At 39.5% G+C, this 26,180-nt stretch overlaps 2 protein-coding genes across 2 annotated transcripts; both read right to left on the bottom strand.

The window, feature by feature from the left end:
* Positions 1 to 5,519: 5,519 nt before the first annotated feature.
* Positions 5,520 to 17,449, bottom strand: Glyp (glycogen phosphorylase). The gene is made up of 11 exons (XM_011148169.2): positions 17,207 to 17,449; positions 13,145 to 13,246; positions 12,602 to 12,916; positions 10,338 to 10,449; positions 9,940 to 10,259; positions 9,492 to 9,802; positions 9,156 to 9,270; positions 8,836 to 9,018; positions 8,373 to 8,720; positions 7,654 to 7,983; positions 5,520 to 7,356 (listed from the first exon to the last, which is right to left on the bottom strand). Exons 1-11 carry the CDS (start codon positions 17,447 to 17,449, stop codon positions 7,201 to 7,203), a joined length of 2,535 nt encoding a protein of 844 aa, XP_011146471.1. The 3' UTR covers positions 5,520 to 7,200.
* Positions 17,450 to 18,603: 1,154 nt separating this feature from the next.
* On the bottom strand, positions 18,604 to 25,160 carry LOC105187393 (reticulon-1-A). Its single transcript, XM_019843283.2, has 5 exons — positions 25,003 to 25,160; positions 22,013 to 22,220; positions 21,446 to 21,654; positions 21,244 to 21,349; positions 18,604 to 20,655 (listed from the first exon to the last, which is right to left on the bottom strand). The coding sequence occupies exons 1-5, from the start codon at positions 25,067 to 25,069 to the stop codon at positions 20,601 to 20,603; spliced, it is 645 nt and encodes a 214-aa protein (XP_019698842.2). The 5' UTR covers positions 25,070 to 25,160; the 3' UTR covers positions 18,604 to 20,600.
* Positions 25,161 to 26,180: the final 1,020 nt, after the last annotated feature.

Below are 26,180 nucleotides of genomic sequence, written 5' to 3'. Positions count from 1 at the left end.
CTTCGGACAGGTACCAAATTAAAGCCCTTTCAAAACCCTACATTTTGGACTACAATGACGACCCTCTACTCCCAATAGAAGCGGAGATATCGACGGATGAAGGCTGGATATCGACGGAGAAAGGTTAGAAAACTTTAACCTTCGATATCTCCTAAACGGTTAGAGATACAGGCTTCGGGACAGGTACCAAATTAAAGCCCTTTCAAAACCCTACATTTTGGACTACAATGACGACCCTCTACTCCCAATAGAAGCGGAGATATCGACGGATGAAGGCTGGATATCGACGGAGAAAGGTTAGAAAACTTTAACCTTCGATATCTCCTAAACGGTTAGAGATACAGGCTTCGGACAGGTACCAAATTAAAGCCCTTTCAAAACCCTACATTTTGGACTACAATGACGACCCTCTACTCCCAATAGAAGCGGAGATATCGACGGATGAAGGCTGGATATCGACGGAGAAAGGTTAGAAAACTTTAACCTTCGATATCTCCTAAACGGTTAGAGATACAGGCTTCGGACAGGTACCAAATTAAAGCCCTTTCAAAACCCTACATTTTGGACTACAATGACGACCCTCTACTCCCAATAGAAGCGGAGATATCGACGGATGAAGGCTGGATATCGACGGAGAAAGGTTAGAAAACTTTAACCTTCGATATCTCCTAAACGGTTAGAGATACAGGCTTCGGACAGGTACCAAATTAAAGCCCTTTCAAAACCCTACATTTTGGACTACAATGACGACCCTCTACTCCCAATAGAAGCGGAGATATCGACGGATGAAGGCTGGATATCGACGGAGAAAGGTTAGACAACTTTAACCTTCGATATCTCCTAAACGGTTAGAGATACAGGCTTCGGACAGGTACCAAATTAAAGCCCTTTCAAAACCCTACATTTTGGACTACAATGACGACCCTCTACTCCCAATAGAAGCGGAGATATCGACGGATGAAGGCTGGATATCGACGGAGAAAGGTTCGAAAACTTTAACCTTCGATATCTCCTAAACGGTTAGAGATACAGGCGTCGGACAGGTACCAAATTAAAGCCCTTTCAAAACCCTACATTTTGGACTACAATGACGACCCTCTACTCCCAATAGAAGCGGAGATATCGACGGATGAAGGCTGGATATCGACGGAGAAAGGTTAGAAAACTTTAACCTTCGATATCTCCTAAACGGTTAGAGATACAGGCTTCGGACAGGTACCAAATTAAAGCCCTTTCAAAACCCTACATTTTGGACTACAATGACGACCCTCTACTCCCAATAGAAGCGGAGATATCGACGGATGAAGGCTGGATATCGACGGAGAAAGGTTAGAAAACTTAACCCTTCGATATCTCCTAAACGGTTAGAGATACAGGCTTCGGACAGGTACCAAATTAAAGCCCTTTCAAAACCCTACATTTTGGACTACAATGACGACCCTCTACTCCCAATAGAAGCGGAGATATCGACGGATGAAGGCTGGATATCGACGGAGAAAGGTTAGAAAACTTTAACCTTCGATATCTCCTAAACGGTTAGAGATACAGGCTTCGGACAGGTACCAAATTAAAGCCCTTTCAAAACCCTACATTTTGGACTACATGGACGACCCTCTACTCCCAATAGAAACGGAGATATCGACGAATGAAGGCTGGATATCGACGGAGAAAGGTTCGAAAACTTTAACCTTCGATATCTCCTAAACGGTTAGAGATACAGGCTTCGGACAGGTACCAAATTAAAGCCCTTTCAAAACCCTACATTTTGGACTACAATGACGACCCTCTACTCCCAATAGAAGCGGAGATATCGACGGATGAAGGCTGGATATCGACGGAGAAAGGTTAGAAAACTTTAACCTTCGATATCTCCTAAACGGTTAGAGATACAGGCTTCGGACAGGTACCAAATTAAAGCCCTTTCAAAATCCTACATTTTGGACTACATGGACGACTCTCTACTCCCAGTAGAAGCGGAGATATCGACGGATGAAGACTGGATATCGACGGAGAAAGGTTGGAAAACTTTAACCTTCGATATCTCCTAAACGGTTAGAGATACAGGCTTCGGACAGGTACCAAATTAAAGCCCTTTCAAAACCCTACATTTTGCACTACATGGACGACTCTCTACTCCCAGTAGAAGCGGAGATATCGACGGATGAAGACTGGATATCGACGGAGAAAGGTTGGAAAACTTTAACCTTCGATATCTCCTAAACGGTTAGAGATACAGGCTTCGGACAGGTACCAAATTAAAGCCCTTTCAAAACCCTACATTTTGGACTACATGGACGACCCTCTACTCCCAGTAGAAGCGGAGATATCGACGGATGAAGGATGGATATCGACGGAGAAAGTTTGGAAAACTTTAACCTTCGATATCTCTGATATCGATATTACTGATAACAATTGATATATTCTGCTCTTTCAAAATGTATAAATATAGAAGTCATGCCATCTGGGCACTGGAATATGAATACTGGAAACGTATTTACGATATGCATTTAAAACTGATATTATTGAAGATTTTGATCATTTTCGTGTATATTATATATGAGCTATGTGTTTGGATGTGAGTATGTGTCTTTCACAATATTTGCATTTACGTATGTTCTATAATTTTATAAATTTGTATACATTCAGTTGACATATTTGATCTATTCACAAAAATTCAGTTAACGTGTCAGTCATTTTCGTGTCCACAGAGCTCATTCTACCGCAGATGAGCATTTAAAATTGGCCACCCTGTATATAACTCAGAAAATTCCTTTAATATTTCCCTTTAATATTTTTCCATTTAATTATCCCTTTAATATTTTGCGAGATTCACAATGTTTAATAAGATATTTTTTAACGATATCATCGAATGAGCGTATGGAAAGCAGTAGAAAGATCTTTACAGAGAAGATCGCATCCAAAATAACTCAAACATATTGACAATATCCTGGCAGAGATTTTTTATATCTAATTTAATGAATTATACCTGCACACGAGCTCTCGTAAACATCGAAATCTAGACATCTGTATAATAATATACAGGATGTTTCGTATTTTGTTATATAAAGAGTGGCATTATTATTCCAGTCTAAACTGGAAATAGGATTATTGGAAAATATATCCTATATCCTGTATATCCTGGATATCCTGTATATATGTAAATTTCTATCACTATATATATATATATATATATATATATATACATATAAGTTACTAATGGCGATGAATTATTATTTATATATAGGAGATTTCCCTTAAGTGCACGCTTAATTCAATTAGTTAGTCAGCAGAGGCATCACGTACGCAGCTATATATAAAATAAAAATCAAGATTAGAGACGACAAGTATGCATATACTCGAGAAATTATGAAGGTATGATGTATAAAAAAATACACTTCACTTAAAGTATGTTTGATTGCCGTATCAAATACGTCAAAAATTAAATATATTTCTTCTCTAAGATATTCTTTAATAATTGTTAATCTTTAGTAACCGTTAATAATTAGTGTAGATTATTAATTACTAAATTGATTAATATATAAATTATTACTGGTCATTAAATTTGTTGCAAAGAGGGAAATATATTATATTTACACAATTGACTAACAGTATTCATATATATTATTACAAAATGACTTGTGAAAGTTTCTAAAAATTTCATTGCAAAATTATTAACAAAATAATGAATTAAACTTGGCGTTCAATTTCAAATCTGATGTACGTCAGGATATATTGAAGAAACGATATAAATTTTTGACAAAGTATGTAACAAAGTATTTGGACAATATTTTAAAATTTTAATTCATTTTAACAAAATCTTTCCAAAGATAAACTGTGATTCGATATCATGATAATTTGACTATATGAAAAGTTATATTTTAATTAAAAATTAATTAGTTTGTGTTAATATTAAAAACAATAAATAACAAATTAGAATTTCTGAAGAATTCACTTGGTTAGCATATATGTGATTATATTATCGTGTAGACATGCAAGTAATATTTAAAAACTTAGCGTGCCCATATTTATATTATGCAACTTTTATATCAATTTTATTTTTATTATGTGTTTTATGTCAAAAGATACTATTATATATAATAATAACAATACTTACAGAACACATACTTACAACACAAAATTTATATGATTTAATATTTATTTGTAATATACGTATATAAATTTTGTTTGTACATTTAGGTATTTATACATTTATATGTGTAGTATATTATATTATATATACATCGTGAATGAATATCATACACATTGTTATATCTTTTTGGCGTTTTTGATTTATTTAGCAGGTCATTACGCAAATCGTACGTTATATTAGCTAGTAATTACTGATGTATTGTAGTATATATTTTCATCCATTATTTATAATAAATTGTAGCTGAATAAAAATATTTAAATTATAAATTCAGTAAATTGTTAATTAATCTCCCCTTTTAAAAAATCTCTTGTCACAAATATTATAAAATTAATTATTTGTTACAGCAATGAAATAAATAATGTATTATGTTAAATATAGGCTATCCACCCTCAATTGACAATAAATATAACAATGTAATATGTATTAATAATTTAGGTATTTATAATCATAAAAAGTATCTAATATATTCTAGTTACTTGATGGAAGATGTCGCAAATATGCTGGATTCCCACTGAAAAGCGAATCTTTTTACTTAAGCAGTTTTACTTAAGCAGTTGCGTGTAATTATTTGAAAACATTTCAATATGTTGTATTCAAAAAAGATCCTTACAATCCTTAAAAGCCATATCCCAATCCTGTGCATTTACCCATTAACCCATTAACGCCCAAAAGTCCTAAAATATTAACCTTACTTTGCAACTGTATTTTATGTAGAGAAACATATTATATAAGGTTGGAATAGCATTTCCTTATGTATGTTTTCGGGGTCGTTTTATACTGCAATGCAGATCATACATTATTGTGCATGCAACTTACCTTCTTATTTCAATTCTGTCACATAGATTTTACTACTTACTAGATACTTATTTCTTAGAGCAAAAGGAAAATATTTGCACTAATTTATAGATTTGCTCGACCAATTAGATTTTATGGATATATTTTTTGTTTCAACAGCTTTTTTCGCAAGAATTTTTGGAGTATATTTCTTCGTTTCTGACATCATAATTTATAATGACGATTACGAGTACTCGTCATCCTAATAACGTTATTAGGATGACCGCTGCGAGAAAATAGAAGCTCTAGAGGATGTTTCTTTTAAAAACAAAATGTCAAAGTGAACTTTTGGACACAATTAAAAATTTTCTAGAGAAATAAGTGCGATCGTCAAAGTATCGTTATTTGACAATTTCAATTGCAGATTTTCGATACTTCACACTTCTAGATTCGTATGCTGTGGATTATTGATATGATTGACAATATTAAATTGTTAGTACCAGCCGGGTCAAACGACAAAGTGAATTTTATGAAAACTTATATCAAAGTTGCAGGGGTAAAAGTTGTTTCGAAATATCTTGTCTCTTAAGCAACATCTTGGAGAACACTCACAATAGTTTTTATTTCCAACAGATTAAAATATTCTTGGCGATATACAATATATATATTATATGATATACGATATATCTCTGAACATTGTATAACCACTTGTGTAGCATACAAGCACTACGCAATCACGTAATATATAACCTCAGACATCTTCTCGATAAAAATAAGCACAACTCGTTGGCCTCGTAATATAAAGACGTTTGTGTAATAATATTTCCCTGCTCACAACAGACGTCTCGTATTTGTCGCATAATCGAAAGTTTTTCGCACCCGAAGGATGTACTGACTGCTTCATAAATGGATCTCACAAGTAAATGACGCACGGTCGATGAAGATGTTACATGATATGAAATTTGCTCGATGCAGTTAATATAAATTACTTATGTCACTAAATAAGTTCTAACAATTTTACTCAATTTTACTACGAGGTGACTATCGACCAATTGCAACGATTAGCGTTGTGAACTGCTTGCATTCGTTCCAAGACGCCGTGTATCCTTTATCACTGTCTGTTAATTTCGATAGAAATATTATGTTCACGAATAATGTACGGGAATATGCTATGATACGCTCTTATGTGACTCACAACTGCGGTCTTTATTTCGTTAATTATTGAAATTAATCATTAAAACAGTAAAATTATTCAGCTTGAGACTTAAATAACGACTTAAATTGTGCGAACAATGTTAAAACGGAGGAAATTGCAAAATATATTTCTACACAATCGAGTGGGATTAATATTTGTCCCTCTAATGATAATTTTTCTTTTGAGTTCAAATCTTTGTCTGAACAGGGGTTAAAATCAGGCTAACGTTTAACCGATAGAAATAGTTGACAGAAACGAGTGTAAAACGCGAGCAAATTTCGTACTGCAGTGTCGCGTGTCAACCTTGAAAGTATATCAAACACCATTAAGACTAGATGACTGTTTCAAGTAGATACTCACATGATCGCACGGAAGACACGTCGTAGGGAGACTGTGAGTCTATATGACGTGTAGACACCTTTAAAAACGGAAGACTAATTCTAACATTTATATCGAAAGATACGCGACACATTTAAACAAGCACGAGTGTTCGTCATTAAAGATTTAGCATTTCTGAAAAATATACATATACATATATATGTATATATATATATTCATAAAGTATAGATAGTCAGATTATGTGTCTTTACACACGATACAGTTTCATAAGTTTGTTCGTTTCGACTGAACTAGCGATGTACTGGAACTTTACATTCCTTTTCCCCTCAATGCTTTGTTGAAGACCATTTGGCCTCAGAATCGGAACGTAGTACAGAACCATTGTTTTATAAAAAATTTTAGAGAATTAGTATATTTAATTTTTAAACTCTGTAACTGTACATTGTATCTGAATCAATCTTTTAACATGAAGTGATGCATGGAAAATGATCGGTAGACTTCTTGGTTCTTGTATTACAAGAAGAAATAGAAGAAGAACGCTAGGATAGATACACATTTTACTCTAAAAGCAAAAAAGTACAACCCAGTTCAGTGAAAAGGAACACATCTTAGTGCTTTTGCGCGACCGATCAGTTATTAGCCTAAAGTTCGTTGTCGCCTGTTACGGCTGGACAGAATTAATCGCGGAAGGAAACGAACGTGCATCGGAACGCATTATGAAAAAGTATTCACGTCGATGCGTTTAAATGTCGCGAGGCTCATGCGGGTCCGGAAGTTTGTTCCAGCTCGGCTCGACGCCCCAGATCTCGCGCGAATACTCCGCGATTGTGCGATCCGACGAGAATTTCCCCGACGATGCTATGTTGTGAATCGCCATTTCCACCCACTTGCTCTCGTCCTGAAACAATCAGGTCAGATGTTGCGCAGACTTTACAACACGGCAAAATTCGTCGCAAAAGTACAATTGTTCAAACGATAGAATTATTGAAAATTCCCCTTTGAAAATAACGAACATGATCTCTCGGATCGTAGAGTCGCACCAGCGATTTATTTGTCGCTTCTTTTAATCGTCAACTGAATGCAAATTCTCAAGATAAAATTTCTTTCGAAAATTTCCGTCCGGAGAATTTTCATTCAGTTAACACATATTTTCAAATCGAATTTTTGTTTTGAATTTTCAAAAATAACCCGATACCTGGTAGACTTGGCTGACGCGTTCTTGTGTCTTTACGTAGCTGTCGTAGTCGGCCAAAAGCAGGAACCTGTCCCACTTGAGTAGCACGTCTGCGATGTCTTGGAATTCGAAGGGATTATTCGGACTGAAGAATCCCCCTTGGATCTGATCGATGCATTGCTTCGCTTCCGGCAGTTTGTTGTAGTAATCGTAAGCGTTGTAACCCTTTTTCTTCAGCGCCTCCACTTCCTCCACCGTCATACCGAATATGAAGATGTTCTCGTTGCCCATCTCCTCCGCCATTTCTACGTTCGCGCCGTCCAAGGTGCCGATAGTCAACGCACCGTTCAACTGTGATCATAACGCGAGCCTTTATTCTTTACAAGTCGCAGCTTGTAGTCAGAATAATAAAGATTGCGGTAACTGTGCTTGCTAGATATTGCGAAGTAACGAGCTCGTTTGCGATTTTGTCTCTACTTTTACGGGTAAATTTCCTGTAACGTGCAATTTTACTCTCCAGGTTCCCCAATTTTGTTCAATAAGAATAATTAAGATCACACTAAGAATGTGATCATGTTAGGCAAATAACGCGAAGTAACGAGGTCGTTCGCGGATCTGTCTTCACGAGTAGATTTATCGTCGATATTAGCTATCGATAACTCGTAAGTTACGACGCTAGACTTATTGACTGCGAGAGAATGCGCAATCCTAGCCTCGCGCCGCTGCCAAAAGTTACTGACCATAAACTTCATGTTGCCGGTGCCAGATGCTTCGGTGCCAGCAGTCGAAATCTGCTCGCTCAAGTCCGCGGCAGGGATGATCTTTTCGGCCAGGGTCACTCGGTAATTCTCAAGGAAGATCAGCTTGAGCTTGTCGCCGACGATCGGGTCGTTGTTGATGATCTTGGCGACGCTGCAGATGAGCTTGATGATCTTTTTCGCCAGGTGATAACCCGGCGCGGCCTTACCGCCTATCATGACGGTTCTGGGGACAAAGGGCGCGGACGGGTCCCTTTTTATTCGGTTGTACAGGGTGATGACGTGCAGGCAATTCAGCAACTGCCGCTTGTATTCGTGTATGCGTTTCACCTACCGACACAACAAGTTTCTATTAACCCCTCCGTTACGGCACGCGGTACACGCCGCTGAAAACACGCGTGTACGAACATCATCGTCGCATTGAAGGGTTCCCGCTGATCCTCACCTGAATGTCGAAGATAGACGCTGGATTAATTTGAACGCCATACTCTTTCTCCAGTATCTGGGCTAGTCGTAGTTTGTTCTCCTGCTTGATCTTGACCACGTTACGTTGGAACACGGGATCCTTCGCCCATTTCTTTAGTTGCTGCAACTGCTCCAGGTGGACTGTCCATTCGTTACCGATTTTCTGAGATAAACCGTGTTAAGTGGGTGTTATTTTTTCTCTTTCTTTTGAAATCCTTATCTTCAACCTTTTTTATGCGCAATGATTGAAGCATGGAACGAAAATGCTGCGAGTCACGTCGTGCACAGCTGGGTACTTACTTCTTCGATGATATCAGATAGACTCGGGTTGCAAAGCAGCAGCCATCTCCTCGGTGTGATGCCGTTCGTTTTGTTCTGGAACTCCTCCGGTGCCAGTTCGTAAAAGTCTCGGAAGCTAAAGAAACGCAATGGACAGATTAGGCTTGTCATCGATTTCCCCGAGTTTTGTAAGCTCCTCTTTGCTGAAGAAGTCTGAGATAGATAGATAGAGAGGTAGATAGAAGTCTGAGTTGCGTGAAAGTATTAATGCAGGTTCGACGAAAAGTGATGTATGAAAACATCAGTATTAATATGCTTGGAAGCAAAGCTACAACTGCAATCTGATACGGAACGTACACGCTATCTTTGAGGATTTCAGAATGTATACGAGCAACTCCGTTTATAGCGTGACTGCCGACAATCGACAGATGTGCCATGTTGACCCTTTTCTCGCCGTCCTCCTCGATGAGGGACATTCGACGAAGACGGTCTAAGTCGCCGGGATACTTGGCTGCAACTTTCTCAAGATGCGAGTGGTTTATCTGATAAATGATCTGTAAATGCCTCGGCAAGATGCACTCCAGCATACTGGTGGGCCATCGCTCCAGCGCTTCCGGCAGAACAGTATGATTTGTGTAAGCGCATGTACGCGTCGTGATATCCCAAGCCTGAAAAATGAAAGATGTCTCGACTGTCCCGTGTAGGATACGGAAATTTGTGAGATTTCACGACGGACGGGTCTTTTTACTTGAAGACGCGTCCAATAATATCAGTAGAAAAGCAGTGAAGTGGCAGAACACCATACCTCGTCCCAGGAAAGTTTCTCCACGTCCACGAGAATTCTCATCAGCTCGGGAATAGCCAGGGAGGGGTGCGTGTCGTTCAGCTGAATCGCCACTTTATCGGGGAAAGCGGTGAAATCCGTCCTATGATGCTCCCTCGAGCCGAATTTGCTGGACTTGTATCGCCGGATAATGTCCTGCAACGTGGCGGCCACCATGAAGTATTCCTGCTTCAATCGGAGCTCCTTGCCCTCGAAGAAGTTATCGTTGGGATAGAGAACTCGGGAGATATTCTCCGCTAGATTACGGTCGATCACAGCCTGTATGTAGTCACCGTCGTTAACTGAAAGGTCGACAATATGCCTTCGTGGAGAAGCTGTTGCTGCACTACACAAATTTACCGGAGAACAGATATACTTACAGAATTTCAGATTAAACTCCACCGGCGACTTTGCGGACCAGAGTCTCAAAGTGTTAACAACGTTGTTCTTGTAGCCGGGGATTGGATTATCGTACGGCATGGCGAATACAACCTGTAATAAATAGTATTTATTAGAATATAATATAAATTAATAAATAATAAAATTTACAAATAATATATAATATAATACAATATAATATAAATTAGTCATTATGTTTATATATACAGAGTGTCCCATTTTAAAGGACCCACTCAAATAGCTCAGAAATACTGCGTTAAATTGAAAAATGTTTAAGACAAAAGTTGTTTAGCTTGAAGAGGACATAGGATAGCGATAACATTTTGTTTATAGATGGCTCCATTTTCGAGATATTTACTGATTATCAGTTTTCTTAAATGTAAATCCAAATTTTTTATTATATTATCTTTTTCTACCAATTAATTTGAACAACCTTTGTCTGAAACATTTTTTTATTTGCTCAATATATTTTGAGATATTTAAGGAAAACTTGGTAACTTTTCCAACATTTACCTTACGATATCTCGCTAACTATTCGTCGAAAGAAAAAATAGTATTAAACTTTTGTACTTTATTTACTCATCAGGAATATACTACTATAATAGTGCCCTAACTTTTATTAATTTAATAATTTTGAAATTTCCAAAGGTCGATAAGTTAATAAAAGTTAGGGCACTATTATAGTAATATATTCTTGATAATAAATAAAGTAAAAAAGTCTAATACTATTTTTTCTTTCGACGAATAGTTAGTGAGATATCGTAAGATAAATGTTGGAAAAGTTTTCCTTAAATATCTCAAAATATATTAAGCAAATAAAAAAATTTTTTCAGACAGAAGTTGTTTAAATTAATTAGTAGAAAAAGATGATATAATAAAAGACTGGGATTTCCACTTAAGAAAATTGATAATCAGTGAATATCTCGAAAGTGACGCCATCTATAAATAAAATACTATCGCTGTTCTATGTCCCCCTTCAAACAACTTTTGTCTTAAGCATTTTTCGATTTAACGTAATGTTTCTGAGATATTTGAGTGGGTCCTTTAAAATGTATATATATGTGTAGAGTGTCTCAAAAGTCTCAAAACTATCTCGAAAATAAAGCATCTTGGAGAAAAGCGTTTCATACAAAAGTTGTAGAATTTCAAGTGACGCATCACGTAGCAATGACGTTGAACAGCGTTATCAAGATTATGCGAAGGTCACCTTGAATTTTTTGGACGGAAACACCAATTTTTTTATTATATCATCCTTTTCTACCAATCAATTTAAACAAATTCTGTCTGAAGTATTTTTTTTATTTACCTAATTCTTTTTGAGATATTTAAGAAAAATTTGGTAATTTTTGCAATATTTGACTTACAACACCTCCGGTAACTATTTGTCGGAAAAAAGTGGTACTAGACTCTTTTACTCTATTTGGTCTCAAAAATATATACAATAGTGCCCCAATTTTTGTTAACATGATGATTTTGAAATTTCCAAAGATCAACAAATTAACAAAAGTTAGGATACTATTGCGACAATATATTCCTGAGACCAAGTGGAACAAAAAAGTCTAATACCACCTTTCCTTCCGACAAATAGTTATTGTAAGCTAAATGCTGAAAAACTATGTTTTCTCAAAAAATATTAGGCGAATAAAAAAAGTTACAGTCAAAAATTATTGAAATTAATTAGTAGAAAAAGATGGTATGATAAAAATTCGAACTTCCATTTATAAAAATTTCAAAGTGATCCTTACATGACCTTGATAACACCACTCAAGGTCATATTAATATTGCTATATAATGCGTCACTTAAAATTCTACAACTTTTGTATGAAACAGTTTTATCTAAACTGTCTTATTTTCGAGATATTTCTTTATTTTCGAGACCGTTCAGAGACTTTTGAGACACTCTGTATATATGCGTGTGTGCGTGTGTTTTTGTGCAGAATAATCCGCGGAAAAAATAATTATACAATATTACATATGGCTATATATAAATTATATATAATTGTACGTTTACACACACAAAGAAATACTGTTGAGAGAAAAAGAAAAGAAATGATTCGATTCAATTAATTATAAACATTTATTTGATTGTATTCGTACGATAAACGGTATAATTACGTACGATTATATAGAACCGTATAGAGGCAGAATTGACACAAGATCATTCTTTCTTTTCAGGGTACCATCGATAGAGTACAACTAGAAATTTCACTCGGTGGAAAATGACTGACAAAATAACTTCCTATACCTGCGTGTTCACCCACTTCTTTCCCTCGGGAGAATCAATGACGTTGCCGTAAAAATTGACAGGCAACATAAATTCCGGCCGGGCTTTCTCCCAGGGATTGCCATACCTCAGCCAGTCGTCTGGTTCTTCTACCTGTTCACCATGCTTGATCTTCTGAGCAAATATACCGTACTCGTAACGTATTCCGTAGCCGTAAGCGGCCAATCCCAACGTAGCCATGCTGTCCAAGAAGCAAGCGGCTAGACGACCTAGGCCTCCGTTGCCGAGACCAGCGTCTTCCTCCATCTCCTCCAGTTCCTCGATGTCCAATCCCATCTGCAAAAAATAGCCGCTGTTACCAAGATGATCCCGGAAAAAAAAAAAAAAGCGGAACAGTCTTCTCTAGGAGAAGACTCAATAAAAGACGCAAATAAAAGGCAAAAATAGCTGTTATTGCTGTTATATCAAGATGACTCTAGTGAAACATTTTATTTGAAGATATGAAGATAATGAGATCTCGCGTTTCAACTTGAATTGAAGCACATTGCAAAGCACAATTCTCACTTGATACATCGCCTCGTCGCATGCTCCTTGTATCCCCAGATTAATCATTGTGTTCTGCAGCGACCTTCCCATGTAATATTCCAAGGACAGATAGTACACCCTCTGAAAGAGACGGAAGATTCGTAGTTACGACAAGCAGTGCGGATTTCTGGGATCTTTACGATATGAGCGCAACGCCGAATTAATATCGCCACATCCTCGCCGGCGTTGCGACATCGATTAGCATAAATCCTTACACTGCGAGACAATGGCCATGCAAATAAAAATAAACTGTCGGATGTTCGTCTCGCAGTGAGAGAGAGAGAGAGAGAGAGAGAGAGAGAGAGAATTCGTTCAGGGTCGACCAGCTGACGCTTATAACTCGTAGACATAGCGAATATGTTTTTGCTTTAAGGCTCGATTGATCTAATGAGGGAAGTCGTCCGGTCGTGGGACGAATCCCAGAGAATATTTGCGCTAGTAGAATTACAGCAAATAAAAAAGGAGAAAAATTTGCACATTACACCTCTCTCGGGGGACAACGAAAGGCAAAACATCAATATAAATAAATAAATATATATATATATGTATAAACCAAGAAATAATTTTTATTCGCAGCACGTCCTGACGTTTCTCTCTTTGTGCAGAATAGCTTCAACGGAGTTTGTTCAAACATGTTCTTACATCCATCGTGATGATAATAAGTATAACGAGTGTGTTATTCTTAATTTGTGAGTGTAAGTTGGCTGGAAGACGTGTAACTCTAATCAGAAAAAATAATTAAAAAAATATTTTTAAAAACATTAAAAAAACATCTAAAAAATTTTTTTATATTGCAATACATTAAAAATAATATAATTAAAATAAATTTAAAAAAATTTTTAAACGAGCTGTTAATGTAAAATAGATATTAAACAAATATTAAATAAATGTTAAATAAATATTTTTTCTTAATCATTACTCTAAATAAAGGATTAATGTAAAATAAACGTTAAATGAACGTTAAACAGATATTTTTTTAAATATTTTAAGTGAAGAATGAATGTAAAATATATATTAAATATACATTAAATATAATTAATGTAATTAATTAAGTATAATTAGTGTAATTAATTAAATATAAAATAGAAATTAAACATATATTAAATAAACGTTGAATAAATATTTTTGTGTAATCAATGGAGAAAATGTAAAAAAGATGTAAAATACATATTTGAGAAACGTTAAAAAAATATTGTCTGCTGATTGAGACGTCATTTGGAACGCTCTCTCTCTCTCTCTCTCTCTCTCTGTTAGCGTGGACGAAGTAACGACTGATCAGACAAAGTTGAATGGACGTTTCGGTCCATTGACAAAATCTGACAAAACGCAGCTATGCAAAGAAACGTTAGGGATCGTTACTGCGCCTTGATTTTTCCCTTCCCAATGCTTTTCTGGCACGTAAAACATGAGACGTTCGTGTCATTTTTTCGCAAAAACGCGACTATGTGCATAATGCTACGTACACACAACAGCAGCCAGTACTTGTGCAACAGCCGAAATAAATCTTGCGCATAATAGTGTAAAGTCAAAATGTGATGTAACTGCATCGCGACTTGTATACTCGGGAAATGTGCCCCGAAATAGACAGTGAAATATCTTGCACGACGAAGCCGTTTACGAAGCGTTTCCCGCGTCTCGTGCGGAGACGGGCACGAGTGAGAAGTATATGTACGTGAATCCTCTCTTGCTCTTTTAAAATAACAACGGAAGCTGTAGTAGAAATCGCACGCGTCGCGATGCGAAGCCGAGCGAGCCCTTGTCATAGTTAGCTTTGACGTTTTATATCGCGTACCCGTCGTACTTCTTTCTCATTGTTCCTATACCTTACCAAGATTTTTCTTCTCATTGTTTCGAAGCTATACCGAGCTTCCTGCACGTTGATAACACCTATCGGTGTTTTTATATGTTGCTCGTAACTATATAATTTAATACATTTACCAGCGTACAGTCTGGTCTCCGGCAGTTTATTAAAGTCTATTTGCCGGTATATCGTACGAGCGTATTGTATTATTACAGACGACGCGCGCATGTGTCCATGGAAAAATTTTGTTACCAACGCATGTTCTTACGCAAGTACTTTTATCTGAATTTCTAAAAATTCTCGCAACGCATAAACGGGTGCAAAGATCGTGCGTAACGCTATTATTGGTAAGCCGCATAATCGCACCGGTCAAACGAGAGTAATTTTTATCGGACTATCTGTCAGTGTGTTCTTAATGAACTATAATCTACCCGATGGCTTCCTACATTGCGAAATTTATGTCGGATGAGCAAAACGCGATATAATCAGAATAAAAATCAGGATAAGAGGATATCTCTCCTTCCTCTCTGTGTTTCGCAGATTCCCCGATAAAATCTCCAATAAGTTTCGCCACTCGGCAAGAATCTAATCACATGCTACACCTTTTTCTTCATGTTGCTCAACGGCTTGCGACTTACGCTCTTAATCAGTAACAGTTAGTAACAATCGGCAGACAGTCAGGATTGTGAGATCGGCGTATTTTTTGGGTATTTTTTTTTAAGGCTTGCGTTGTCCGTCAAAGCAGACAAAGCAGTCCAGCGAGTTTGTTCAAGTTGATTGTTTAATATTACAAACATGAAAGAAAAGTGACTTCAGGAGTCAATCTTTGAATTTCTCTCGGCGACAATGTTGTCAAATTCCAACTGGATAAACTAGACTGGATTTTACCGTCAATGTCCTGCTGTTCGAGTAATGTTAAAAAGAATGTCCAAAATAAATATGAAATATTATCAACATTCCTTGTCCATTGAATATTATTGATATTCCTTATACTGGATATTAATAACACTCCTTATTCAATGACATATTTCTCAAAAAAACATTTTTATAAAATTACACATATCCAATTTCCTTTCTTTTCTTCTTGGAACATCTGTCCGGCGTTGTCAAATGTTCAGATTCGATCTGGACAAAGACTGGACTAGATTTTTACCGTCAATGTCCTGCAATGTTCTGTCCAAGTAATGTTAAAAATAATATCCAAAATAAATATGAAATATTATTAGCATTCCTTGTCCATTGAATATTATTAATATTCCCTGTACTGAATATTAATAACATTTCACATTCTCAACAACATATTTCTCAGAAGAAAGAAACATTTCTATAAAATTATGTTTCCAATTTCCTTTCTTCTTCTTGAAAGATCCGACCAGATTGTTATTGATATTCTTTATACATTGAATATTAATATTACGTTAAATACGTTTATACGTTGAATATTAATAATATTCCTCATTTATAGACATGTATCTCAAAAATCACATTTACAAAATTACATTCCTAATTTTCTTTCCTTTTTTTGAAAAGTCCAAATTATTATTGATATTTCTAATACTGACTATTAATAATGTTCCTCATTCATTGACATATTTCTCAAATAAAAAACATTTTTACAAATTTACACTCCTAGTTTTCTTCCCTCTTTTTAAGAGGTCCAAATTATTACTGATATTTCTTATATTGACTATTAATAATATTCCTTGTTTATCGATATATTTCTGAAATAAACATTTTTACAAAATTACACTCCTAATTTTTATTCCTCTTTCTGAAGGGTCCGAATTATTATCATTTCTTATATTGACTATTAATAATATTCATCGACATGTTTGTCAAATAAAAAAGCATTGTTACAAAATTACACTCCTAATTTTCTTTCCCCTTTTTGGAAGGTCCAAATTATTATTGATATTTCTTATACTGACCATTAATAATATTTCTAGTTCAACGACATATTTTTCAAATAAAAAACATTTTTACAAATTTATAACCTTTTCTAACTTTTTTTCTTCTTTCTAGAAGGTCTGTCTAGATTGTTCACTTTGAAATCTAGTAATCCTGCTTCCGATGTTACAACCGCGAAATGCGTTCACATTAATTTCGCGTATCCCACGCTAATCGCGGAATTCGCAAGAACTTTCGCGCGGCCGCGGCATCGCAATTCGAACTCGCCAGGATGGAGCCGGCGATTCCGCATATTCGAAAACCGCACTGTGCGACAAAATGTGCAAGGGTACCTTGGGGTCCTTCTCGTAGTAGTGCTGTTGCGTGCGGATCCATCGCGACACCAGATTGTCCCTGACGCTGTGTGCCAGAGCAAAGAAATAATCGCGGGTCGTGGCGACATTGCGATCCTTCGCCAGGGTATAGTGAAGGTGCCTGTTGAAGGTCTTCTTGAAGTTCGCTACATTCTCGACGTCGACGATGCCGCGCACTGAGATCTGCTTCCTCTTCTCGTGATCGGAGTCCGTCATCGACATGGTGACCTTACTCTCAATGGGGTTTGCTCGCGATTACTCGCGAAACTTCCAGACAAGTCGCGGCGATAATGAGCACTCGACCGACTCGATTCTGACGCACTCAGTCCGCTCCGAAGGCTCGAAGGCAAGTGATACGCGTCGTGCAGCTTCGGGATGGCAATGGTCACCTTGCTCCAAGGTCGCGCATGCGCGCGCACGAACGAACGATTAGCGCGATTGTGACAGCAGGCGCGGCGGCAAAAGTTCAAATCCAAGTTACCGCGTCACGTCCTCGCGTACGTGCGTGTGATGATAATCATGGTCCTCGAGGTCGATCCTGCTCGGTAAATGTCGCGAAAATACTTGGAAATTTCAGATGTCAAACTGTAGCGGGCACCGCGCCTGTCGCGGAGCCTGGGATTCTGGAAAATTTTTACCTTCCCACGAGCTCACGTCAGAGGAAGAGATTTATCATCGACATTTCAGGCAAATTTTCGCGGTCACGAAGTCATCGAGAAAGAATGACATCGGTCATGTTTCAGTTGTCTACTATAAATGTTTGGATCTAATCTAGAGCGCAATGTATCAACTTTGTAACTTGTTATCACCTCAATGTTTTGCAATGTTCCATACGTATGCGACCCCCGATGGACTGCATATTAGATATTTTTGTGAAACTGCAAATTTCGGTGAATATCATCCATTTCATACGGAATTTGTCAATTGAAAATTATGGACAGCAAGATCTTTCGTACATTCGCTGCATTCCGTCGAGAGCTGACGATTTCACTCTTTCCTCGTTCGGTGATGGACGTCTCAGGATTTCGTAATAGACGGCAATTTCCCAATCGACTGAAAATTTACGTAATAAAGCCATCATAGAAATAAATCGTCGAAATTGAAGAATTCGTCAGGAAGAAGATACGAAGAGTTTATAAAAAAAAAAAAAGGAGGGAAAGGAGGTAGAGAGAAAAGGGAACAGCAATTACCGTGTACATGTACAGAATAGGGATTATCTTATTTAATATCATTTATTTATAAATTAATCATGCGGATGCAGATGCAATAATGAAAACGTCAAGAAGCAATACGCGTATTACAATTCACATTCGTAACACTTTGCCATCGGTCCCGATAAAAACACGTGTGATCTCGATAACTATAGATAGATATTACGATATAATATAAAGTTGCATCTTCATCGTCCACCGTCTAGTGTGTTCCGTACCTCGTTACCGTTTAGGATCGTTCGATTCGACTTGACTAACCCGTCCCTCCCTCACATACATACACACGCGCGCGTCTGCGCGCATACACATGCGGCCAGAAACGTACGTATATACGCATATGTGCATACACTACCGTCGAACAACTCAGCGACACGGAGCAACGAGAAGCGAATTTTTCCAGACAAATTCACACTCTTCATATCACTCTTCATAAGTTATACAGTATATATATATATATATATGTGTGTATGTATCATATCCTCATAACCTTATACAGTAATAAATAGAGACATGACGCGTGTGTATAATTTATAATATTACGCTTCACGATTCCTTTAATATTAATAAATTATACAAATAAGTGTGTGTGTGTGTGTATTTGTGTATTATATGTATAAATTATATAAAAGTACTTAATATCTGAGCCAGTGTCCCAGAACTTTCTGACGGTAATGTACGTGGTACACGCGTGTGTGCGTATGTAACGGTGCATTTACAATTAATAATGCAGTAGCAATAATATTATGCAAACGTCAACGTCATTAAGAGACAGATGCAATATATACGTTTTCTTTTCTTCGCATAATTCAACTGGTCGTTCAATCGCGTTCATTCGACTCTCTCCCAAACGTAACAACAACTTAAAACATCGAGGAGCTTCGGGGGGAAGGGAATCGCTGGAAAAAGTGGACAGTTACTTTAAGATCTATTCGCGCTGAAGGGCAGAAACGATCTCTCTTCGATCAAACGTCGAACGTTTCTTGTGTTTGTCGCCTCGTCGTCCCGTTCGAACGTTGCGTCGTCACGAGACCCCCTCCGCCACTCCCCCCGTTCTCACTACCTTACTGTCGCGTCATACCTTAAACGAGTACGTCGGTAAATTCTCTTTCGGTACACGAACAATCATCCAATTTAATCGAATATGATGTTCCGAAGACGGGATTACGATAAGTCGCGTGCAACACTGTTGCATTCATAATACTCCCTCATTCACCCTTTTCCTTTCGCTTGTTCCTTCTCTCTCTCTCCCTTTTTCACGCGCATGCATATGTGCATGCGCACATACATACATACATACATACATACATACATGCGTACACACGCACACATATACAAGCACTCACTCTGCGTAAAGGAACAGAGGACATCATCGGGTAAAGGTAAAGACACGAAGTTTGCGATAATCGTAAAACACATTTGTCGAAGAATACATTTGACGAAAAAGAGGGGAGGGCGAGGAGAAGGGCTGATCTGTTCTTCGAGAGCAGCCCCGCACACATTGCACTGTTAATATAGCTGGCTAAAAATACGCCATCATTGTTTACCGTGATAATGAACGATTAATTAATGCTAAGTGTTGCCTCTCTCTTTCTCTCTCTCTCTCTCTCTCTCTCTTCTTTCTCTCTCTCTCTCCCTTTCTCTCTCTCTCTCTCTCTCTCTCTCTCTCTCTCTCTCTCTCCCGCGGTGTTTATATCCTCGATGAAGGATCGCTCTGCCGATTAGAATGTCGATGCGCGCGCGCGCGCGACCGTTTAATCTCGCCGGTCGACCTACCTTGGAAAATGATAACTCAGATATTTTCTTCCTTCGGAATACGACGGCCAAGTTCGCGGAGATACCGGCGCGCCTGTCAATTATCCCGTCACCAACGCACCCAACTAACCCAACGGGGCCTAGGTCAACGTGTGCACACGACGTGAGCCCTCTCCCGATCGTAGAATTGTCCTGTTTTCGCATGCGCTCTTTCTCCCTCTCTCTCTCTCTCTCTCTCTCTCTCTCTCTCTCTCTCTCTCTCTCTCTCTCTCTCTTTCTCTCTCTCTCTCAAACTCACACTATTCTCGCACTTTTCGCATTTCTCTGTCTCGTTCATTTCTAACTTAGTCATTTCTATTTCTGCTGCTGTCTCGGCTGTCCGCTGCTTTATCGTCTCGCACGACTCTTCCTTATTCCTCCTTTATCGGCTCAGCTTTCTTACCGAGGGGGATCGCCGCCTTCACCCTGAAACAAACCGGGTAATCGACTTTCGAGAAACGTCACGACGGCAGGAAGTACGTGGCGCCTTCAGAAAGTAACACGACGCGTCTCTCTCTCTCTTTCTCGTTTTTGTCAATTTAATTTTGCAGGATAAAAATAATCTTGCCGGATAGACGCAGTAGCGAAGTAATGAGTTGTCAAATTGAAGTCTACGAGTGACACGTGTCTCTGCAGAGACAAGTGACTGTTTTTGAAACCTTGTTCGACGTCAGGAAAAGTTGAACATATATTCTCCTGAATATTCTAGACATTTGCTAGGGACAGACTTGTCGCTTCAGTAAAAAATGACTGTAAGGCTCGTCAATCGAAATCAATAATAAATAATAAATAACAACAATAAATAAACAATACAATAATGAGGAACGATGAGAGACTCTTACAGATAATTACGCGATCTAATTTGCATTTAATTGCAGTATGTATACCGAAGCGTATCGATATATTGCGCAGTACATTGAAAATAAATTGCAAAGTAGACCCGCAATCGGCTCCTATTCATTGTTACATCGTTGCATTGCCGCGTTACTTTCTGCGAGCGAAACTTTCACTCACTTGGCGGTAATCTCGTTGATTTTCGCCTGTACCAAGGCCAGATTCTGATCGATCTGCTCCTGGTTCGTCTCATAGATCTTAGGCAGCGTGAAGAGAGCGACCACGCCTGAAACGAAGCGAAGGTAACGCGTGTTAAATCGATACCGCTCGCAAGGCTCGCGCGCGCGCGCGCAGCAAAACACCAAGTTGAGAAAGTACTTGCCGATTATGATGAGAGTCATGCCATTGAACCAAGAACCGACGTAGGTGAGACACCACAGAAGGACGCCGAACTTGAGGGAATCGACAAAGTCTTCGACGAGGAACAGCCTGCGCAATTCACTAACGGCAGCGTTAGCGTGTGCGACCGCGACGTCTGCGAATTCGTGCACCTTCTCAGCCGGTAACGCCAGGTCCAAGTCGAGAATGTCCCTGTGATGCAAAAGTATTTTATTAGAGAGAACTTTACCCTCGAGTCCAAGTGTAATTTTATCAGGACGGAGTTTACTCCATCGGCAAAGAACAATATCAAACCGATTCGACTCGTTATCTGAACTTTTACTTCTTTTCTTTAACGTCAAATAAAATCCAGAAACGAGATATACTTTCAGAACCATCAATAGAAAATTAAGCTACGAGCAACGTCAACTGTCATCCGTAAATATTTTCCAGCGTGTTTTAGGTAAGGATTCCCATTTTATTTCTCGCCAAAGAATTGCTTTTGTCACAGCAAAGTAAACTCCCAAGGTGTGTACGCGTCTGTTGACTGTTGACGGAACTGCGTACTCACTTGAACGGGTGACCGTCCGAAGTCTTCTGCACAGCTTGGAGAACGGTTTTGTAGATACGGAAAAGAATGGTTCCGCCGAGGACTAAGAGCGACAGATGAGCGAATACGCTGATCAGGCTGAAATAGGCCAACGACAGGAGCACACCCAGGACCACGCCAAACACTATTCCCGATGTCTTGGGATCACGCCAGTATATCAGAGCCGCCACTGCAAGTACGAACAGATCATTAAAGTAACTGCGAGTCCATGTCGTTTAAAAAAAGAGAAGAGAGAAAAAAATACATTATACGTTTTACATATTTTCCAAATTATTTTGAGAGATGGAGGGAGAAACAGAATTTCCTACGACACATTTGATGTCTCCTAAAGAAAAGACGAGAAATTCATTCCAGACTTAAATTACAATAACTCGATTGTCGTATTACTTGCTCATTACCCAAAAATGTTAATTACACGCGTTCCCTTACATTTATATCCTACTTTGACTTTAAGTACGATTAAGGTAATATTTTACATATTTCAACCATGTTGAAATATACCAATTTTTACGTTCGTATTATAAAATGGTCATCCTTCCTGTTCGTCACATTTCTCACAGATTCTTTCGCACGTCTTTTTTTTATCATTTTATGCTGCTTTCGCATCGTTTTGCAGACAAAATACTGTTGCGCCGATAGAATTGACCAAGAGCGCGCCACAACGAATGCGGCAAATTCAGCAGCGATATTATCGAGACCAATACACATCACACATTGTTTTGAGGACGCTACTGTGTGCCTGTCGCGGCCATATTGGATAATGACGTCGAGGCGAGAAAGGGCGACACGCTGAAAATCGCTATGTGCCATTTTCAGATATAGAGAGACATTTGCGCAAAAGGACACCTCCGGTCGCTAGAGCATACTTGCAAAACGTTCCGAACGCTGTGTTTCTCCCTCGAAAGTCAATCACAGCCGCAAAATGACTGTAATACGAGGCCTGGTCATGCGCATGCGCAATTATTCCGTACGGCCAACCTCATATCACCGTCATTTAACGGCTCTGATTGACTTTCAACGGTGGAGCATAGCACTCGGAGCATTTTATAAGTACACTCCAGCGACGACCTGACGTATTCTGTCGCGCAAAAATATCTTTTCGCTGGGAAATGGCGCGGCGGAATTTCGAGCGCGCGTTTCCTCGCCGCGACGTCATCGATCGAAAGTCCCGCGCGGCGAGGGACTTTAACAGTCCCTCGCCAACAGGGCTTACTTGGACAATTATTATAGGCCACGTTCTCTTTCTTTTTGTGTAAAATTGGGTAAAACAAACCTGGCCTGTTCACGTGACGATACAAGAAGAGAGAAAAGCATGCGATGTCACTGGCAAAGCTGTCAAGCGTAATCGAAAATTTCGAGCAGCGATTCGGGTTCGAAACGTGAGGTCGTTACGTCACACGTGTGTGTCACGCTGATAACTCAGCGTATTGCTTTCAACATTGCTGAGCATTGCTGTTGTGAAAAACGAGGAGATTTGTTTCGACCCCAGCGCCATTGAAACCAATTCTACCCGACGCAACACAGCGTCTTCCTTTTCCCGCGCGTGTAATTAAGGATGATCTCGTACGCCCACCTAGCAACAAGGAACTCCTTTCGATTATTAATCAATAGTTGCCGCGACTTCCGACCGGCGGTCACTTTCTGCGGGGTATCCAGCATACTTATGAGAGCTCGCCGTGTCAACGAACCTCGCATCGATAATGCGACAAATTCGAGGCCTCTTAGCGCCATCGAGTATAATCGTCGCGTGACTCGCTCACCTCCTTCTTCCCACCTTTTGTTCCTTTCTTTTTTCTTTGCAGAGTCTTTTGCTCCTCGCGATAATCCGGCGTGATTCGCGCCGTATTATCGATTCGCGAGGCGGTTTCGAGAGCTACGCAGAGTCGACGCTCGAAAATAGGCGTTGTGCAAATATGCGCTTGGAAGAAAACTCGCGGTGCGATTTGCGTTTAATGAGCTGACTGCGGCATTTCGTCGAGAGCATTTCGCGCGGCGACGAGCGATACGATTATGATAAGGCTCGATAAGAGCGGCGACGAGCGAAACATCGACGTGGTGAAGTGGGGGGGGGGGGGTTTAATCAATCCTTCATATATATCTTCGGTACACTTTAACCTTTGACCTTACGCAATTATAGCGCGATGCGTCTGCACGCAATTTATGGTTTATTATAAATGTCACATGAGTAAATAAGCAGACGACATATTGGCGGCAAATAGAAGGCGACCGAGACGCCACGTGGACACGGGATATATATATATCTCCTCTACCTCGTGGCAAATGTCTTTTGTTATTGCTACACGCTACAGTCGACCGGTTTTCTCTCTCTTTCTCCCGCCGATAACCGGTTCGTCCGTTTTTCGTGCGCAGTTTAAACCAGTTGTTAAATATATCGACCTCGAGAACAATTCGTATACTTATCCGAATGTCGTTCTATCTCGGGATGTTTGTCGCAGGTTCTCCGTTGTTGTAACAACAAATCGCAACAGAGGGGAGGACATTCGGCGTACTTTGGAGTCTCGCGAAGATCCGCAATACGCTCTTTGCTTCTTTCTCTTCGTCTCTCCTTGACTCGAAGCAAAACTGTCCCAAGTCGGAAAAAAATAAGTAGGAAGCGGGGAGCGCACTGTGAATCGAGCTTTAGAGCGTCGCACCGGCCGCACATAACAGCTTGACCAATCTGATGACCACAATACAATAGTCTGTGCAGCACAATTCAAGTATGCCGACGAAATTTCGGATTCCCCCTGAGCCGCATAATTAGACGCTGAAAACGGCAGATGGAATGCTCTGCCGGCGAGCCTGCGTCTCGAATGTCGCGCAGCAAGTCGTCCTTTGAGCGAGGTCTTCTGCGAGGACCACGTGTTACGCATTGCCAACCATATGTTCCCGGATCGGCGATCGCCAACGTGCGACGATCGGCCCTGTCGAGGCTCGATGCGGGGACTTACCGGGACCGCGCTCCGGCAGAGCCTTCGGGACCTCCGCGTGTCCTCTCTGATTGTTCCTTCGCACCATCCTGCGTACGCCACGGGGATCGTTTTCGCTAGAGCCGGGAGTATCTGCGGGACGGCTGCAGCCACACTCGCGACTGTCCCAGCAACGATTCGGGATCCGGCTTACGCGAGAAGAGGGGTTCATTGATAGCGGTAGGGGAGGAGAGGACGGGGAGGAGAGAGAGAGAGAGAGAGAGAGAGAGAGAGAGAGAGAGAGAGAGAGAGAGAGAGAGAGAGAGAGAGAGAGAGAGAGAGAGAGAGAGAGAGAACGAGCGAGCGAGACGCGAAGGAGGGAACGAGAACGGGAGAAGCAGGAGGGGGAGAGCTCAAAACGTGGAGCAGTGGCGTATTGAGAATTCTTGGACTCTCACGCGGAACTTATCGAATCTCAAAAAGTCCTTTTCTCCTTCAATGTTTTCTTGTTCATTCCTAGGAATTTTGTGCGTCGCAAAAAACGCCCTATATATATATATTTTTTTTTTAACACACTCGAGTTGTTGTTTATGTGGACATGGAGTGAAAAATTATCGCCCTCGCACATAGTAGATAGATAGATAAATAAATGAAAAAGAATGTGAGAATGATAAATAAATGAAAAAAAATGTGTGTTGACACTTTGGGGCAAAGTTCTCCAAAAAGTGTCACGGAGAAACAAGGGATGCAGACAATTTTTGTAATTAAAAAAATTTTACATTTACGACCTCCGCGAGAAGGTCACACATGCGCGGCTCATGTTGGCAGACGTGGTGATGTTTTCATGTTGGTAACGTATTCAAAAAAGGTCGCAAAAATCTTAATTATTATCTCTACTGCAATAATTACCGCAAAAAAGTACCGCAATAATTGTAAAATTTTGTTCTGCTACGGAACAACACTGCGCAACAGTGCGAAAATAAAAATGGAGTCCCAGTGTACAGATGTGAGGTTAATTGACAGGACAATGCACGGTGAGTATACAAAAAGTGCGAGGAAATGTATCGTGTCGAACGTGCGCGAGTGACAGAATGATACAACGCCGCAATGCGGACCTTTGGAGCGGGCGAACCGATCCTTAGTGAACCGGTCCTTTCCTCGCAGGAACGTGCCTGTGACTCTTGGCGCCCGGGCGCATCTGCGCACTGGCAGAAACGCCG

The sequence above is a fragment of the Harpegnathos saltator genome, unplaced genomic scaffold (assembly GCF_003227715.2).
Source record: "Harpegnathos saltator strain DR-91 unplaced genomic scaffold, Hsal_v8.6 scaffold48, whole genome shotgun sequence".
In the NCBI taxonomy this organism is placed as follows: domain Eukaryota; kingdom Metazoa; phylum Arthropoda; class Insecta; order Hymenoptera; family Formicidae; genus Harpegnathos; species Harpegnathos saltator.
The sequence above is the reverse complement of the archived record's forward strand: the minus strand, read 5'-3'. Positions and strand labels throughout refer to the sequence as shown.

Excerpts from the sequence above, each read along its gene's own strand:
- LOC105187393 (XM_019843283.2), bottom strand. The coding sequence starts at position 25,069 with ATGGTGCGAAGGAACAATCAGAGAGGACACGCGGAGGTCCCGAAGGCT. Across the intron at positions 22,221-25,002 it reads TCTGCCGGAGCGCGGTCCCG|TGGCGGCTCTGATATACTGG; the intron begins GTAAGTCCCCGC and ends TCGTACTTGCAG. Across the intron at positions 20,656-21,243 it reads ATCAACGAGATTACCGCCAA|GGTGAAGGCGGCGATCCCCC; the intron begins GTGAGTGAAAGT and ends GGTTTGTTTCAG.
- Glyp (XM_011148169.2), bottom strand. The coding sequence starts at position 17,449 with ATGTCGATGACGGACTCCGATCACGAGAAGAGGAAGCAGATCTCAGTG. Across the intron at positions 10,450-12,601 it reads AGAAGTGGGTGAACACGCAG|GTTGTATTCGCCATGCCGTA; the intron begins GTATAGGAAGTT and ends TATTTATTACAG. Across the intron at positions 9,019-9,155 it reads TATCTGATATCATCGAAGAA|AAAATCGGTAACGAATGGAC; the intron begins GTAAGTACCCAG and ends GGTTTATCTCAG.